The 19,230-nt window shown below is 43.1% G+C and overlaps 1 protein-coding gene across 1 annotated transcript in view; it reads right to left on the reverse strand.

Annotated features, from left to right (window-relative positions):
- The window catches only part of shot (dystonin-like protein short stop), a 250,965-nt gene that overhangs the window by 100,869 nt on the left and 130,866 nt on the right, over nucleotides 1-19,230 (reverse strand). Inside the window, exons 21-23 of the mRNA XM_080279354.1 lie at nucleotides 17,973-18,119; nucleotides 17,090-17,668; nucleotides 15,952-16,385 (exon numbers count right to left, since the gene is read on the reverse strand). Of these exons, the coding sequence (XP_080135480.1) occupies nucleotides 15,952-16,385; nucleotides 17,090-17,668; nucleotides 17,973-18,119 (1,160 nt within the window). The remainder of the gene's footprint in view (nucleotides 1-15,951; nucleotides 16,386-17,089; nucleotides 17,669-17,972; nucleotides 18,120-19,230) is intronic.

Genomic DNA, 19,230 nt, shown 5'->3' on the forward strand with positions numbered 1-19,230 from the left:
AGTGAACGGAAGGGATAAAATGGGAGATTAAGGAGAAAGGAAATTATAATGGCAAAAGGGGAAGTCAAACGTATGGGTTGAGAGGGAAAATTTATTAGGGAGGTGAATGGAGACGATGAGAAAGAGAGAAATCAGAGAGGGTGAGTGGGGATGGTAAGGCAGAGAGAGAAGGGCAGCAACAAACACAGGCACTGAGGCAAGCAAGCAGGCCCCCAGTGACAGTGTACAGACGCTCCCCTGGGCCCTCAACACAAGCACTGTACAAGCACGGTATCACCACCCCCATGCACTGTTCCAATATTTCTCGCCTCCGCTTGTCTTCAGTAGCATTAATATCAAAATTATGCTGAACATCGATCTCCTTAAGTCTAAGAGCTTATTTTTTTCTAATATATCTTCTTACATGTCTGTAATTATCAAGATGTCGTTCAGCTTGTATTTTTCCCTTCTTATACCCATAGCCTATGTCTGTGAAGCTACAATTACTTTCGCCTGTGTCTTTAATAGTTTCATTAATAGCTTTCAAAATGTCTCCAAAATCTTTTATTCTTCTTACATATCTTCAATAACTTTACATACGGTACGGTACCTGTGAAGCTGTCATTGTTGTTTTTAACTGTCTTCAGTAACTTTGATATCCAACTACCTCTGAATTTTTCTTTTTTGCTTGTATGCCTTCAGTAACAAAATCAATTCTTTTCTTCTTAATGCCACCAGCAACCTGAATGTCAAACTGTTTCTGGATCTGGAACGCAAGTTTTTTCTCGTTCTGTCACCGACAACTTAAAGATCACGCTTTTCTCAGTTTACGATAATGTTTTTATTTTTTCCCCTCAAATTTGTATTAATACGTCTTCCAGCAAAGTATTTTTTTTTCCTGTTTTGTTGACATCAGTATTGAAAACACCAAGACAAAATTCTGCTTCGGTATGTGTCTGATGTCTTTTAATGTCAGTCGCTAACATATCAATATTCTTTCCTCCTACTGTAGATAGCATTTGTATCTGTTTTATATTATAAGCACAAGACGATATTCTTCTTTACATTGCCTTTTATGGGTTTTAATACCTTCTATTTTAAGACAAAACTCGTAAATACTTTATTACTGAATGTATAATATCCGCCTTATATGCCGATGATTAACGCTCCTGTCTGTCCCTGATGGATGTAATATTCTTTCCAAATATACGAAATTCCTATCTAGTCACACCACAACGCAAAATATTCCTCTTACAATGTTCTTCCTGTTTTAATATTCCTCTTATAACAATACAAGGCAATAATCCTCCTTAGTTTCTACAACCACAGTACAAGGCAATGTTGTTCTTCAGTCTGTTCTTGCTGGCTCTTGCACCAGTCTTTAAAAACGCAAGACAATATACCTTCTTACTTTGTCTTGCTGCCTCCACTATAAGTCTCACTAAACTAGATATCACACAATGTAGGAACAAGCTGTAGCGGACGACTCATGAAATGCCCGTCACTGCATCTCTCTGGCTGCAATCGTGGAAAGTGAAAGTGAGCAGAGTTAGAGTAGCGCGTGGATGACCTCGCCTGGGCAATTCTGGCGTCACCAATCTGCGACCTGACACAAAATGTTTTTCCTTTACTGCGACGGGTGAAGAAATTTCCATATGCGTACCGGTATGTAAATCAGCTTTCTTCTTTCGTCACGTGCAAACGGATGTCTAGGAATTTACAAACCACTTTTGAGACTCATTCTGCTAAAGAAAAACGAATGTGTACCAGATATATAGTGTATATTAATTTTTTGTGACGTAAAAATGAAAAATGACCGCTTCTTTCAGTAAAAGCAAAAACTAAAGGAGTAACTACTAGTGTAAAAAAGTTATCAAGAAATGTGCAGAAATACAGGCAATACATTTCTGCTATTACTATGACGTGCAAACTTACAGATGTGTAGGTAAACAGCTCTTAATATACACAAATATAACAGTACTGCTACCGGCAAGAAAAATCCGCTTTTTCCCGACAAGAGCAGATATTAAAATGGCACCAGTACTCAAAACAAAAACAACTTCAGCTGACGTGTACAGATATGTAAAATACGTTTGTAAACATCGTAGAGAAGAATGAAGATATCCGTACACCTACAATTCTTCTAAGCAACAAAGTAAGAAATGTACAGTACAATCTAACACTTTCTTTGTGCGATAGGCGCAAAAAATAGCAAACAGAAAATAGCAACGATGGCTAAATTCAACATACTCATTTGCAATCCGGGTGCAATAAAGAACTGCAGTTAAGCCAAGACGGTAGGTCGCGAGAAAGTTTGTTTGGTTTTGTGTCGCGTGAAGGTTTATTTGTGTGTGTGTGTGTGTGTGTGTGTGTGTGTGTGTGTGTGTGTGTGTGTGTGTGTGTGTGTGTGTGTGTGTGTGTGTGTGTGTGTGTGTGTGTGTGTGTGTGTGTGTGTGTGTGTGTGTGTGTGTGTGTGTGTGTGTGTGTGTGTGTGTGTGTGTGTGTGTGTGTGTGTGTGTGTGTGTGTGTGTGTGTGCATTCTATTTATCTGAGGGAAGGGTGGCAGAAGGCAGTTCTGGATGAACTCTTGGAATATGAAGTTAGAATATCGATGGCTGGGTGAACTTTGCAATTAAGCGAAACCGTGTCATCGCACAGCTTAATTTCCCACGACCACCTGATGCCAACGCGAACCCTTGAGTACGTGCGGCAAGAAAGGTAGATCAGTAGGGAGCGGGGAGTAAGCATGGAGGACAAGTCGGTGGGGAGGGGGAGGAGGGGCAGGTCAAGGTGGGACAGAGCAGGACAGAGCAAAACAGAAAAGCTGAAACAAGGCGGTGTTGGGCACCAGTGAAGAAAAGGATAGAGCAAGGTTTGTAAGGCCTAAGTAGAATGAGAAAGAGCAAGGTAGGGCAGGGCAGGGCAGGGCAAGGCAAGGCACGGAAAGGAAAGGCAGGGCAGGGCAGGGCAGGGCAGGGCAGGGCAGGGCAAGGCAAGGCACGGAAAGGAAAGGCAGGGCAGGGCGGGGAAGGGCAGGGTAGGTCCGTCATAGAAGACAGTTGATGTCAAAATACAGCTGGACCGGACACAGGCAGATATATCCCAAAAAGGAGAGGGAAGGCAAGGTAGAAAAAGGACAAGTCTGGCAGAATAGGGCAGGGCAGGGCAGGGCGGAGTAGGACAAGGCAAGGCACAACAGGGTAGGCCAAAGTCAAGAAGCGCAGGGCAGTTTAAAGTAGGACTGAGTAGAGCAAGGTAGGACACCCCTAACAAGACAAAGAAAGGCCAGGTATAGTTAGGCGTGATAGGTTTGGGCAAGGCAGGTTAAGTCAAAGCAGTTCAGCGCACGGCAGGACAGGTCAGATCAAAGTAGGAGAGGAAGGTCGAACGCAGGGCAGGGAGGGGCGGGGCTGGGTATGCCATGTGTGAACCTGTGTGTGTCTTTAAGTGCCAACACCTCTGATGGCTATGGGTGTCGTCTTAAACGGTGCCGTGTGTGTGTGTGTGTGTGTGTGTGTGTGTGTGTGTGTGTGTGTGTGTGTGTGTGTGTGTGTGTGTGTGTGTGTGTGTGTGTGTGTGTGTGTGTGTGTGTGTGTGTGTGTGTGTGTGTGTGTGTGTGTGTGTGTGTGTGTGTGTGTGTGTGTGTGTGTGTGTGTGTGTGTGTGTGTGTGTGTGTGTGTGTGTGTGTGTGTGTGTGTGTGTGTGTGTGTGTGTGTGTGTGTGTGTGTGTGTGTGTGTGTGTGTGTGTGTGTGTGTGTGTGTGTGTGTGTGTGTGTGTGTGTGTGTGTGTGTGTGTGTGTGTGTGTGTGTGTGTGTGTGTGTGTGTGTGTGTGTGTGTGTGTGTGTGTGTGTGTGTGTGTGTGTGTGTGTGTGTGTGTGTGTGTGTGTGTGTGTGTGTGTGTGTGTGTGTGTGTGTGTGTGTGTGTGTGTGTGTGTGTGTGTGTGTGTGTGTGTGTGTGTGTGTGTGTGTGTGTGTGTGTGTGTGTGTGTGTGTGTGTGTGTGTGTGTGTGTCACGTGCTGAAGGTTGGCACCCTCACCGCCTGGCACTCCATCCACCAGTGAACAGGCAACACCGTCCTGATACACACTCATTATCCCGGGACACTGAATGCCTCACTGACAAAGTTTATCTCAGATTCTTATAACGTTGAGACTGTGAAAGGATGTGTGTGTGTGTGTGTGTGTGTGTGTGTGTGTGTGTGTGTGTGTGTGTGTGTGTGTAAAAGTCACATCAAACAAGGTTCTTCCCTTGTCTTTAATCTCTTAAACGTCGACAATTAAATGCATGTGACACTTCCCTTAAAGGCTGTAAAATCCTAAACATTGCTCTAAAAACTGATTATTAACATCAACTGTCAAAGAAGTGCTATAATTAACTTAATAATGAGCATTTTACTGTATTCATGAATATTTTTTTTCAATAACGCTTTCATAAACTTAAAATATTTCACAATACGGCGAAATGACAAATATTCGTATAATGAAGTTCATGCGTTGCCTACCCGAGTAAAACTGTAAACCGAATTGTATTCAAAATAAATAATTTGAAAAATATCACAGTAATTACTGACGCTTTCACTTCTTGCATTTCCTCCCGGCATTTATATTAACTGTAATGATTAATAATAAGGCTGAATATAATTATTTAGGTCGCCTTCTAAATATGGACGCAATAAGATCTGGTCAAGCTTAGACATCAACTTCTGAAATTAGGTCATGTTTCTAATTAGCAGTTATCAATACTGTGTAACATACCAATTTGAACAATATCCAAACCAAGTTGCACACGCATCGGTATTTTAATAACATGAATAATTCTGGTCAATCTTCACAATATAATGCTACACTTCACATAAGCTGTCAAGTGATGCAAAACTGACTGCTGGTGTCGCCTGTTAACCAAATGGCTTCACATGTCATAAAAACACCCATAGCCATACCACCTCAGCAGAACTGAATGTGATATCTCTGACACAGGGTATCTAAACAGGGTATTCAAAGCCCAAGTGGTGACGCTGAAGGCTGTTGGGGGCGAGTCTTGTGTGCGGTAGGCGGAGTACTGGATATCGGGAACGGGCCGATCGGGAAAAAAAAATCGCCACTTTTAATTTAATTTCATACTATTCTCGTATAGTGACAAAGTATATCAAAGTTCAAAGCCGGATGCTGCATTACCAGTCGTTGCATCCTCGACATCAGATTATTAAAAACGTTTCTTTTTATCTCCAGCCTGACGCCACATCCTGCCACCTCACCCACATCGGTCACCACAAACCACCGCGCAACCCTTATCTCCATTCAACTTCAGTCCCGTACCACATCCCTTATTCTATTTTATCCTCTTTGAAGTGTAGGAGTCTGAGGCTAGGCTATCGTAGTCTATTACATTTAAGGGTAAATGGCCACCCTACACCCTTTCGTGGCATTACATGACTGAAAAGCTTCCAGTCATTCTTGAGGATCGAGCCCACTCCAACAGGGGTATTCAAACATCACCAAACATTATTATAAACCATGGGATTATTCTTCAATCTCGCAAATCGTACTACCTGTCACACAATTAATGAAGACCGTTTCTATAACCTTCAGTCAGAAAGGTGTGTCCTAAACTGAATCAAATCGTTCTTACGCCCATAAGAATAATAATAAAACACGTCCTCTGCCTGGAAGGGTTGAGTTAGCTGCCCATACATAGTACCCCGTGTGATCATGCATACAATCAAATCACTGCCTTAATTGTATGTACACGTCACCTCCCCTAGACACAACCACTTCGACGCTCGGAAATAAACACCTGCATCCCCTGCTAAGTGAAGCCAAACCGGCTCTAGTCACACACCATCACTTAACTCCTCAACTGCGAATTGCCTACTTTGCATTTGATTTCGGATACCGTCAGGCGATTTTACTACGGTTAATGAAAACCTACGGGGCCATAAAAAACTGTAAGAACTATCACAACTTTCTTGGGAAAATACAAGGACGTCGTATATCATTCCACTTTTTAACAAAAATTTTTCTCCAGATCACAGAAACTCCGCTGCCAAAACGGTACCATCACCCTGCCACGGTTGACAGGGATAAGGGACAAAAGGTACCATTTTAATGATGACATTTGCCTGGCGCTGGGCTTAAGTCGTGCCGCATTTTCCTTTACTACATCACTTGCAACTGGAGGCAATATAAGGTAATGGGTCAGGCCATTTAGGATCACAAGTTACCCGTCACTTCAATGGGAGTGGTAGTCGAAACCCCCACCGATTTTTAGTTTCCGTATTGTGCGAACTGTACACTTTCCTTGTAATACCCATTATTACTGGATAAGAAAACCAAATACTTGCAACCGATACTTCACTGTGCTGCTATTTCCACACACGAGCATATAGTGAAAATTTGTAGTGTCATACAGATTTCTAGGAAAATGCGACTGGATGCGAGCTAATGTTATTTTCACACTCGAGCAATTGCTAACTTGTTCAATTTATTAAGATGTTTCACTGCTGAGACTGGGTGCGAGCTAACAGGTAATGTGTTCTAGCTATCGCATTTCCACAAACGAAAAACAGGTAAATTTTCTAAGCATTTTCTTTAAAACTGCGACTGGGGGCGATTTAATACATTTCCACACTCAAGGAATTTATCAAAATCCCTGTTTACCGAAACTTCTTAAAAACTGCGACCGGGTGCGAGCAAAGGTGTACCGGGTGTTGGCACAGCGACCAGATGGTGGGTCAGCCGTGGTACACACCTACACCCCACCGAGGCTACAGCAACACTGGTCCCTTGGTGTTGAACAGACCGGCTCAGGGATGCCACAGCTGCGGGATGCCACCACAACACAACGCTCAGCCTCTCCCACCCGCACCCACAAACTCGCTCCCCCTAACCACACGACATTCCCAGGGATTTAGTAGAGTATCCCCAGTTTCTTGTGCAAGGCTTAACGTCCTTTTTATTTTTAGTTACCACCGGACAGTGGCTCAAACTGGCCCTTTCCTAACAGCAGGAAAATAAAAACTGTTGAAAGCTCCTTCACTAAAACGATTTTCAACATTATCCTTGGTGCCTCCAGGCTATTTTATACGACTCGAGTAGGTTGTAACCATACCAAAAGGCTTTACTGCCGTTAAGACATTCTACCGATCTCATATTCACAAACACACAAACGACCAGCCAGTATCACGGACCGCGAAACATTAAGGAACGCGGCTTAAGCAAGGGAGAAGCTACCATGGCGGGCAGCTAAATGGGCGAACTTACGCACGCACCACGCCCACGTACACCCCCTTAAAAATCCTTCTGGTCTCATCTCTAACCTCGCTGCCTCAAGGTCATCATTCAACAGTCCTTAACGCCTTCATTCCGACGATTATTTGCAATTTCGTTTTATTTCCTAATACCCAAAGACAATTTTATTTTAGCTTAGGAGACACTTTCCGAAAGACGAATAAATACAAACAAACCGGTCTTAATGATACGTCTTTCCAAAGCTGAATAAAATCACTTAGGGGGATAAATCAATAAAAAAAAAAAATCCTTCGCCGTTATTGCCTACAACAGCGAACGAAAACCTGGGGAACATTTCTATCCCACGTGAGCAGATGTAAACGAATAAGAGGGTGGCACTCGGTAGGGGAGGGGGTAGGAGAGGAGAAGAGTGGTTGGGGAGGAGAGGAGTGGTTAGAGAGGAGACGAGTGGGTAGGGAGGAGACGAGTGGTGGGGGGGAGACAAGTGGCTAGAGAGAGGGGACGGGAGGCAGATGGGGTATCTACAGGAAACAGGGATCGAGAGGAGAGAAAAGAGGGAGGGGAGGGGAAGGAGAGAAAAGAGGGAGGGGATGGGAAGGAGAGAAAAGAGGGAGGGGATGGGAAGGAGAGGAAAGAGGGAGAGGAGAGGACAAGGGGGTACACAGGAAGGTGAGGAGACGAGAGGAAAGGAAACAGAAGGATAGTGGTAGATGAGGGGAGGGAGGGGTGGCAGAAATGGCAAAGCAGGTAGATGAGAAGGGGAGGGGAGCAAGTTGGGGAGGGATGGGAAGGAGAGGAAAGAGAGAGAGGAGAGGACGAGGGGGTACACAAGAAGGAGAGGAGACGAGAAGGAAAGGAAGCAGAAGGGTAGTAGTAGAGGAGGGGACGAAGGGATGGCAGAAGAGGCAAAGCAGGTAGATGAGAAGGGGAGGGGAGCAAGCTGCAACAGGGAGAGGGAAGAATTAGGGTAGAATGTAAGGTGGGGATGAGGGGAGGGGAGTGAGGAAGGGGAGTGAGGAAGGGGAGGGAGGGAGGGTCGGGAAGGAAGGGGGGGGAGGGAGGGAGGGTCGGGAAGGAAGGGGGGGGAGGGAGGGAGGGACGGGAAGGAAGGGTGAGGTAGAGGTACCCGGGCACCAGACCACGTGGGCAGACGGATCCCACACACACAGAAGGGGAGAAAGGGAGGGAAGCCAGAGGGGGGAGGGAGAAGAGGGGGAGGGGATGCAGGAAGACGGAGGAGGGAAGAGAGAAAACATGAAAAAAAATGGGGTAAGAGTGGTAGGCTGAGAAGGGAGAAAGAGGAGAAGGAAGGTGAAACGAGGAGGGGAATGAAGGTGTACAGGGAATGAAGGGGAAGGTAAGGGGTACGGGGAGGGGAGGTAGAGGGGAGATGGGAAGGGAGAAATAGAGACCTCCGCCCACCAGACCACGTGGGTAGGCAGAACCCACACGCACATACCTTTCGTCTAATTTAACCATTACATATCCTCACTTATTTTGTTGTTACAAGAAGTTTTATTTAGTCTGGGTGAGACTTTTCAAAATCGACTGGGTAAATATAGTCTTCATATACATTTTCACTACAAGTGGGCTTCCATTTGGTCAATAAAATCGTCCTAAAGAAAAAATAAAATACCCCAAAAGAGATTAACATGTATGAATAACAAATTACTACCGTGCCTAATCATAAATACAGAACATGCCAAACTGAATGCAGTATCAGTGACAAACTACTGACATCCAGAAAGCCTTCATCACTAACCTTTTTAGTGCGGTGACGTACAGAAAGGGTTAAGCTGTAATATGCAAAATAAATCGCTGACGGAAAGGTGTTACGAAGTTTACTACTAGCGCGGAGTTTGGAGGCGTAAGAGGTTTTTTAAAAAAAACTCTAAGGATTTTACTCTCCATATTTCGAATGGCGACTATGAACATCCTCTACTCTCTTAATTTATTGAAAGCACGACCACGTCCTTGTAATCTTACCAGTGCACTTTCACCGTCCCCGGGTCAATGAGAACCTCACCATAAATTTTCATGTGAACCCATTAAGTAACCAATTTATAGGCAAGTTTTTGTTGTTGTTTTTTCTTTTTTATCAGTGCAAACTCCAGATAATTTTATTAACCTTGCCAGCGACCTCTTATTTTGAAGGGGTAAGAGAAGGACGTATCTAACCCATTCAATTCGAAATGCTTCTTCTAAACTAAACAAGATCGCTTGAAGGCGGCAGAATAACCGAAAAGGTACGGCATCAAAGTTAACTATTTAATTTTCCGTGATCAAAGAAAAACAAAGACAGGTGAGGTTAAAGACAGACTGATGAAAACCTCTTACATTTTCAGTAGCGGAGGCAACATTTTTCAACCCAGGAACAAAATTGGCAGACTCACACTTCTTGACTGCCTGACACATTTTACCCCTCACCCCACGATTACATGTTTCCTACTTTATTCATGCTGCCATCATAAAGCATAACTCAGCTTCGGACACTTTTCGAACTGGAGAGGTCAAATGTAACTTTCACTTCAATTTACACAAGATCTCTCCATGCAAAAAATAAAATATAAAACAAAATACATAAAGAAATAAAATAATCGTCTAGTGGGCATACAAAAAGACGCTATTGATCTGACAGCGTTAAATGTCAAACATGAGACAATACGGAACGCCTGAATGAACATCCATTTTTGTGCCTCTCCCACTGAGCTGAGTACAACGGTCTTGATAACAATCTATTTATACAAACAAGCTGATTAGGTTCTTTAATGTAGCAGGCTTAGCTCATAATCAGTTATTTTAGACTTTATAACCAACAATTTTCATCCAGTATGCAATCCAACGAATTCCTTCAAACTTACGTCAGAAATCGTCGAATAACACCCAAGAATGACAGGTCCGGCGATAAGGAAAAAATACACGTCAAGAGGCACCGAGTTAAACCCCTTATCAACAGAGCCACAAAGCATTTACCCGAGATATCACGGAGTCTGTGTATCGCGTTGTGATTGGCCCGTAGATAAGGCACTGATGGCTGCTCCGATAAGGTCACGTTTCTTGCAGGACCGTGAACCTGATAAACAAGCTCCCTAAGGCACTCACGCAGTGTAACCTTCACCCACGCAACCCACCACTCACACCCACGCAACCTACCACTCACATCCACGCAACCTACCACACCCACCCACGCAATCTACTATTCACCCACGCACTCAATCCTTCACGTACCTCATCCTCAGCTCAAGCACTTTTCTCGTTAATCCCTTTAGTCTGGGGATTTCATTTTACATACGAGGCGTTCAATAATCCACATACTACTTCACACCGTCCACACTCAAATACTCACCAACTTTACTCGCACACACTCTAGGTTTCTCACTGCTCATCCTGCTCCTCACACACACACACACACACACACACACACACACACACACACACACACACACACCGACTAACGCATTTCATCCTTAACGCACCCTATACCTTGCCCTACACCTAACACACTCCACTCAAGAACATTCCACATCTAATGCACTCCTCCACACCCTACACTAAAACATATTCCATAACTAACTCACCTTACGCCTAACGCACCTTACATCTAACACACTCCCTAACTATCCTATCTTCCATCTAACGCACTCAGACCCCCAGCCAAGCACTGACAGGAAACACGCTCCGGGTTTATCCAAGTAATGTAATTTTCCTTAACTCTCATATCCGGTCTTCAAATAAATGACTTACGTAACTCGATGATACACTAGCACCGGTTAATCTCTCTCTCTCTCTCTCTCTCTCTATCTCTCACACACACACACACACACACACACACACACGAGAGAGAGAGAGAGAGAGAGAGAGAGAGAGAGAGAGAGAGAGAGAGATGGGGGGGACAGGCACACACGAATTTCCTCAACCCCATCAATACGAGGTCTTTCCTAGTAGTAGTAACATCGACTGAAGGAAACAAAAGCACAATAAAATGACACTGCTGTATGGCAAAGGTTAGGGATCTAGGCCATCAGTGAGGGGTAAAAATCTACGGTATTCATTTGCCATGTTTCATGTTCTGTCTCCTAATCACACTCTTCAGTCTTTTAGAAACTGATCTTCATTAATTTCAAGGAGAACGTAAATGTTCATACCAGGGTTATTTTTTCTGATGTTCTCAATTATTTGTTGGGACAGTGGGTCGTCATACTGAAAGGCTTTAATCATCATCGTCCTCAAAGGATTTAATCGAGTGACAGGTTCCGGGCTAACAAAAACGACGGAAGTCAACAACCTGGTTTAACCCCTTATCACAGGTCACAAATCTTCACTGATAAGCTAACCACGGGAGGAATATTGGTGGATATTACATCAACCAACTGCTTATTGGACGGACATATAAATAAGTAAATGGGATGGACCGAGCAACTTAAAAAAAAAAATCTATACATTACCCATTCTTCTAAAGGCCACCTTTTTAATTCTTGCTAGCGCCAACGATATAATTCCGCAAAGGAAAGACTTCTCATTTTTAATGTTGCTTAATGCCGGACCGTCTGGTCGTGCAGACCCGCTGACCACAGGTAAGCAACTGCTTCTGTGGCGCCATCTAAAGGTATAGTAAAGCATATACACCGTGTAGGGATGCGGCGCCCCTTTAGGTGGACTGCCCCTCACCAGAGTACTATATCTGAGAAACACGATATCTAACCAGTTCAGTTCCAAAAGTCTCCCCCAAAGGTTGAATAAATTCGTCTTTGGAGAAAAATACAAGTCATCGTAGTGAAGCGGTTAACAACCCTATGTGGTAACTCAGCACGGAGCACAGACCTTTACTGAACAACGAGACGTGACAGTACAAGAGGAAAATGGGGAGGAAGAACGTTCAATACCCCTTAACACATACCTCATTTCTTAATTAACAACGCTCTTTCCTTAAATAAATGCCCATGCACATCTTTATAATATATTGTTTATTTTAAAACTTATTTTCATCTTCACGGTCATTTTTTTTCTATCTTATTAAAACACACACACACACACACACACACACACACACACACACACACACACACACACACACGGGGAGACGAAGGAAATTACTGGGATGGACTGAAGAGGCAGATACATTTAGGAATATGAAGTGATACATATTGAGCAGGAGTATCTAGGAAAATTGTTTTGGAGCAAATCTGAATTCAGTAGTAGTAGTAGTAGTAGTAGTAATAACATACTACTACTACTACTACTAATAATAATAATAATAATAAAAAATTTTATTATATGAATGAATGAAAATGAAATAATTATTATTACTCATCTTCTTGCCTAGCCCTGGGCTCCCACGCTCCTCATGGGGCAATGTTGGATTGGATGATGGATGGATGGATGGATTATTATTATTATCACTATTACTACAAATACAGGTACCATGATATAAGGTACAAATAATGAAATCTATGCTGAATCAATAGTCTCGACAAGATAAATATAACGTGCTCATGGGAATCCTGATATTAATTACTTATACTGATGCCTTCAGGAAGGTCTGGAGTGAAGTAATGGCAAGTTAACTGAGGGAGGTGGTGGTTAAGTGGTAGACTGTTGAACTGTCGACAGAATGGGTTGCAACCAATCCCATGCTAGGGCTGGGAAATGGTTAGAGATCTGATATTTGTTTAACAGTCTCAACAGATCTTCCATAAGAAACACTGAAATGTCATACAAACACCCACACTACTGCCATCACAGCAATTCTAAATGAGATAGTCTTAGCATGTATTCAGTTGAGATGAACGGTATTACTGACATAGGATGTGTGCTGTGCGTAAGAGGATAGCCAAGCCTCAGTAACAAACAGTGTAGTTTTATAACCAAAATCAGATTCATAAAAAAATACAGTACTGTTATAACTGACGTGGGAGTATTGAATGTAATGTAAGGTAACAAACTGAGTAACTCTAATCTTTACAAGATTTATACTGTATTCTGAAACATATGACAAAGGATTTGGATACTGTATACTGTATTGTACATTCTACTTCAAAAACTGTACATTACACTATACTCTGTTACTCATGGCAGTAAATTAATACAGCACCTGTCTGAATTTACAGTTATGGTAAAGTATCTGCTTATGGGAAAAAAAAAAAAGGTACAAATAAGCTATTATGAGGAAAGATCAGACAAACTTCAGTTGCTGCAACTTCAATTTATGGCTCAAAGTTTCTTGGGGTCTTCAGCCTCTCTGATGCCAGATAAATTTCACTGCAAGATCCTAAAATATTTCATGTATTATGACAGGCATTAAATAGCTACACTGGGTTAGGAATATCTTGAGGGACAAGGGATTATTCTGCAGTACACCAACCACAATCCAGTCAAAAACAGAAACTCAATCCTCCTACTGTTGACCTTTGCATAAGTGAAAAACCAGTATCTTCTGCCAGCTCTGTCATTCTAATTAGATGAGAGTTGTTGCTGGGTAATGCTGGTCTGTCTGGCTGGGCAGACTCACAAATTGCGGGCAAGCAATTGCCCCTGAAGGGCCATCCCATGAAGTGAACCAATGGAGAAGAGTGGAAGTTTGGTTTCTGGATGGATGCTGCATTTGCACCTCTCCGCCCAGCTAGCGGGGACACCTTACAAAGTTTCACATCTCCCCATTATTTTGTTATATGGTTACCATCTGGCAATGAAAACGGTTTCCTGGGTTACAGGAAATTATTATACTTGTAACTAATTGTAAAGCCACTTAAAATGAACAGAACAGTAGTAAAAAGTGAAAAGAGGGTTGGAAGAAATAGGAGAAGATGAGGGCTGACACAGAAAAACAATGACTAATATGAAGGATGAGGAAAGCAGCACTCCATAAAGTGAGTGAATGATGGATGCCACCACCTACCATCACAACATGAGAACAAGTCACAGATGTCCGAGTGTTCAATGAGAGGTAAACTATAACACCACCACCATTAACATGCTTCAACGTGTGATAATCTGGGCAGTCCGTGCAGTCTAAACCAAATTTTTACAAAGGCATCTTGCTGTACATGACCACAGCACACACTGAAATCATACTGGTCCACCAAAAAATGTGAGGGGTGGATTTGTCTGTATTGTGTTTTCCCCTATCTAAATGTCTCTAGGAATGTGGGCCAATGTTACACCTGAATCTGCAATTTCTGGATCCTACCTCACACAATCTCTTAAGTGGAAGTTATGGTTGGGATAATGAGGAAGAGTTTACCTACATCTCACTAGCTTTTGACTGCTGAGATGTTGTATCATCACATCATTTACAAGGCTCCAACATGCTTGCATGCATCGGCCTTGGTCATCTAACGACAGCTGTAAATGCTGCTCAATCTCTGGCAGCCTCCCTATTCAGTCCCCTATCCCTAAGGTCATACACTGTGACCTCATCCCACGTCTTATTTGGTCTGCCTCTCACAACCCTACCTGCGATGTTCACATTTCCCACCTTCTACACCCAACTGTCATCCTCCATTCTCTCAACATACCTAAACCATCTCAATCTGCCCCTCCTCATAACATCAAAACACTCCAGTCCCATCTTTCCTCTCAACTCTTCAGTCATAATCCTAGCTTCCCCAGGCCTCTCATTCATGGACTCACTAGACATCCATCTGATCATTATCATTTCTGTTTGCCTATGCCTATGAATGCCCTCTTTCTTTACTGTCCAGGTCTCACTACCATATTGTACATCATTACACTCCTAAAATGCCACATATAGTACAAGGTTCTCTTAGCATGGAGGGACAGCCCTCCCACTGTTAGGAGAGGCAACAGCTCGAACATATAACATGCCCCCTAGGTAACAAAACTCCTCTATACCCTGAAAAGACTCACCAGCAAGATCACCCCTTTCATGCCTGACACCCCTGACACCTGAGATGATGTAATTTTAACACTGACTGAAACTATATATGAGCCAAATGTCATACCCCAAGTACTCATGGATTCCCATTCGAGGGGACAGGAGAGGAAGAGCAGTTTGGAGGTCATTCCTGTAATAAAATTAATGCACAATCAACGGAATTATAATGTTTGATGCAATAAAACCTTATCCTTCCGTTACCAACATTAAATTTTGTACGACAATACCTCTTAATTTTTCACCTCTGATTTAGAATTTTATACTGGCATTTAGTGATTGTGGTAGGGCACTCATGGAGCACTATGAGCAAGCGAGCGCAGACAGCGAAATGGGCAAGCATAGTGAAGTGATGTTTACTCTAGATTCAGGTGAGGAATGAGTGGCCCAACACTACTTGGCCAGTCCAAGTGCAATGGTTTTCAGAGTTTAACTTGTCTACTACTGTGTGTGAGACAGAGAAGAGATTCTTTCGGCAGGTAGTAGATACACTCAGTAAAGTCACCATCAAAGTGAAATTAAGATGAAAGGCACGTGCACAAATGCTAGCTCACTCGTCACGTGCTCACAAAGTGCACTTTACTGGTGTACTATAGACACAAGTTTATACAGTACCCACTATTCCGGTTCATCAGCAGATGTTATACAGTAATCCTAACCCTTTGGCTGCTAGGGCCTCTTTTAATCTGAACATACCCTGAATACTAACTGAAAAACATACGTGTATGTGTGAACTCATCAACAATGGGTTAAAAACTGTAATTTTCTTCCTCCACTACTGCACTTCCTCATAGGTACAAGAAACAAAAAGTAAAAGGGGTTTTGTACTTACTTGAGCTGGAAGTCGATACTGTTCAGCCAGTTCATCAAGGAATCTAGGCCCTCTTGGACTCCCTGGCACTGTACAAGGGCTGTATCCAGCTCCTGGCAACGCTGGCCCAGCCGTTCCGCCAATTCCATGTAGTGCTCGGTTAACTCCTCTGGAGGTCGGGCAATGGCATCCTTCTCACGAGCATCCAGTTCTCCTTCAAGTGCTCGCAGGAGTGAGGCTGCAGTCGCACGGCAGTTCTCGAACAGTCGCGACTGAGCCACCACATCATTATTAATGGCCTTAGCCTTATCCAGTTGGTCTTGCACAACCTTGGGTTCAGCACCGACTGGCTCCTGCAGCAACCGTGATATTTTAACCTCTGTGTCCTTTAACCATCGGGTGGCCTTCTCAATAGCTTCAGTGTAGTCACGTTGCTTGTTGCCCACACTTGTGGCCTGTGACAAAGTTCAGGCATTTAGATGTGTATTAAATAACTGTGTGTGTTAATCCATTATTTCAAGATTTTTAAGCTATACCATATTACTATATATAGACTCACTATATGCAAAAATTATCACCTCTCACCAGAGAAGTGACATGTCCCTAGTCAGTGCCCCAAGCCTAGGAACAGGTGTGGCAGGTTTTGGAGTGCAGGGTGAGAAAGTTTTGTTTTGATTCATTTATAAAGCCTCTAACATGCTTGCATGCATCAACCTTGGTCACCTAATGGCACCTCTCCATCCTGCTTGATCTCTGGCAGCCTCCCTACTCACTTCCTTATCCTTGAGGTCACATTTTATGACCTTGTCCTAGGTATTTTTTTGGTCTGCCTCTCACAACCCTATCCCCAATTTTAACACTTCTCACTTTCTGCAACCAACTGTCATCCCCCACCTTCTCCATATGCCCAAACCATCTCAATCTACCTCTCCTCATCACAATACCAATAAATTCCAGTCCCATCCTTCCTCTTATCTCTTCCACCATAAACCTAGCCACCCCCCCCCCCCAGGTCTCACATTCAAGGATGCACTGCACATCCACCAAATCACTGTGAAAAATGTTTTCCAGTGGCTAGGACTGAGTCAGGTCCACAAATGTCACAGTGAGAAATTTAACTCGGTGAGAAAACAAGATCATTAAATGAACACTAACTCACCTTGTCAACAAGCTTATTAGCCCGAGCCAAAAGGTCCTTAAATTCGGCAGAGACCTCATCAGCGGCATCACGCACAACAGAGTCAGGGTCAGCAGTGAGGAGAGGGTAGCGCTCTGGCAGGGTGGTGCGGAAGTTGTTGACCGTTCGTAGGTAGAGGCTGGACTCGTCAAGGAACTTTTGTGTGGCCATGGTGATGAAACGTAAGTCAGCCTGGTGAGCAATTACATCACCCAGGAAATCTCTGCAACCCTGTTCATGGCTCTTGATCTTATTGAGGTCAGAGCAGAGTCGCTCCTTCTCTATGAGTGTCCTGGTGGCTTGCTTCAGCCATGTCTGGAAGAGTGCAATCTCTTTTTCATACTTGGAGAATTCTTCCATAGCAGTGGTGAGGCGACGGTGGGTAGTGTCAGCCTGAACCACACAGTGATCATAGCGCTGCTTGAGTTGGGTGGCTGCCTGGTCCAGAAACTCCAGCTCCTCCCTGGACAGCACCTCTCCTCCTTGGTTCACTACTTGACGCACAGCATCAAGGCATGTGCCCAGTGGACGGAACATCTCATCAAGCTCATCCTTGATCGCCTGCAGAAAAGTGGATACATTAAGAAATAATTTTATATAATCAACATGTATACTATATATACTGGAGAGAGAGAAAGAGAAAGCATATGAATAAACATGTAAACATTACATTATAACACACTGAACTCTACCTAATACTACTTAGCGACATGATGAAAATCATTTCACTGGATATATGTTTAGGCTTATATCACTGTGGAATTTTTCTGAATTTCATGATCCTTTCCAACAAAACCAATGTAACTCTGTGTGCATACATTAAGTACTGCTATGTCCATACCTGTATATAATCAGGAAGACTCACCTTGACTGTGTTGATCTGGTTCCTTAGTCCATTGCTGTTCTCGCTTACTGGCTCCTGCTCTGCCAACCGTCGTTCAATCTCACTAACCTTGTCTACCATGTCCACAATGGTTGCATCACACTGTCGGTACTTCTCTATCATAGCTTGCTGCAGGATACATAAACAAGAATGTCAACCAAACCCTAATCAGGGCATACAGTTGGCCTCAGGCTCATCCGTATCATATCAATTCCCCAAGTCAAACCCAGGACTGAGTTGTAAATATAGGATCACTGATCTAATACGGAGGCCTTAAGGAGTTATTGTTAAGTTCAATTACAAGTTTTTATTCCAATAAAAAACAAAGGTTACGTGCTTTAAAAAATTATGTTACATTACAATAACCAAAAGTAATGCTTTGGATGCAACATTACAAACATTCATCACACAGCAAAAGAGGTATTTTTCAACTTAAAGAAATAAAGAAAAAAGAAAAATCTGTTAGTATGGCTACAGTTTTAAAAGTAATGGAAGGTGTTGGTGTCTGCATTGTGGATGGGTTGGGGAAGGGGAGGGAAAGGGAGGGAGGATGCATAAGGGAGGGAGGATGATGCACAGGGGTGGGTGGTATAGGTCTGAGTGGGTCAAAGGTCAACACAACAAGCCATGGAAGGCAGGCAGTCACATAAGCCCACAGTCCATGACAGTCAGCCACAGTCGTAATGCACAGGAAACAGTCTGGCTGCAGGCATAAGAAAATATATCCAAAAAAATCCAAAATACACACCACAATTAAAAATATACAAAATTACAAGACAATAAAAAATACCTTACAGTCTACCTTAAATCTACAAAAGAAAGCAATTCAGCCACAACTATAAAAATCCATACATACTTTTACTGAAAATTCCTGGAAAGAAAAATTGAAAAAAAGGCAAAAATTGTAGATCCTGTTAGTGGACCTTTCCCCAAGTTTAGTTGCTAAGCCAAGTATAGTATTAGAACGTGGGTTAGTATACCACTCAGAACCAAGTATTATGTTCAGGCAAACAAGGATACTGATGATGTACTTTGCCAACATTCACACACACATACCACCAAGAGTACAGTTATGCTATAAGCCATCTATTGCCTGTAAGTGTTTAGTACAGGTGCAGGCATTCCAAATTATACAGCAGTTAGCAGTAGTACACTGTACAGTACTGTGAAGACTACATATGGTTCAAAAACAGCATTAAGTACAGCAGCGGGTGAGTGCAGTGTCATTCCCCAAGCGCAG

The sequence above is a fragment of the Coenobita brevimanus genome, chromosome 78 (assembly GCF_032717465.1).
Source record: "Coenobita brevimanus isolate Jiangsu-jjx chromosome 78, ASM3271746v2, whole genome shotgun sequence".
NCBI classification, from domain to species: Eukaryota; Metazoa; Arthropoda; class Malacostraca; order Decapoda; family Coenobitidae; genus Coenobita; species Coenobita brevimanus.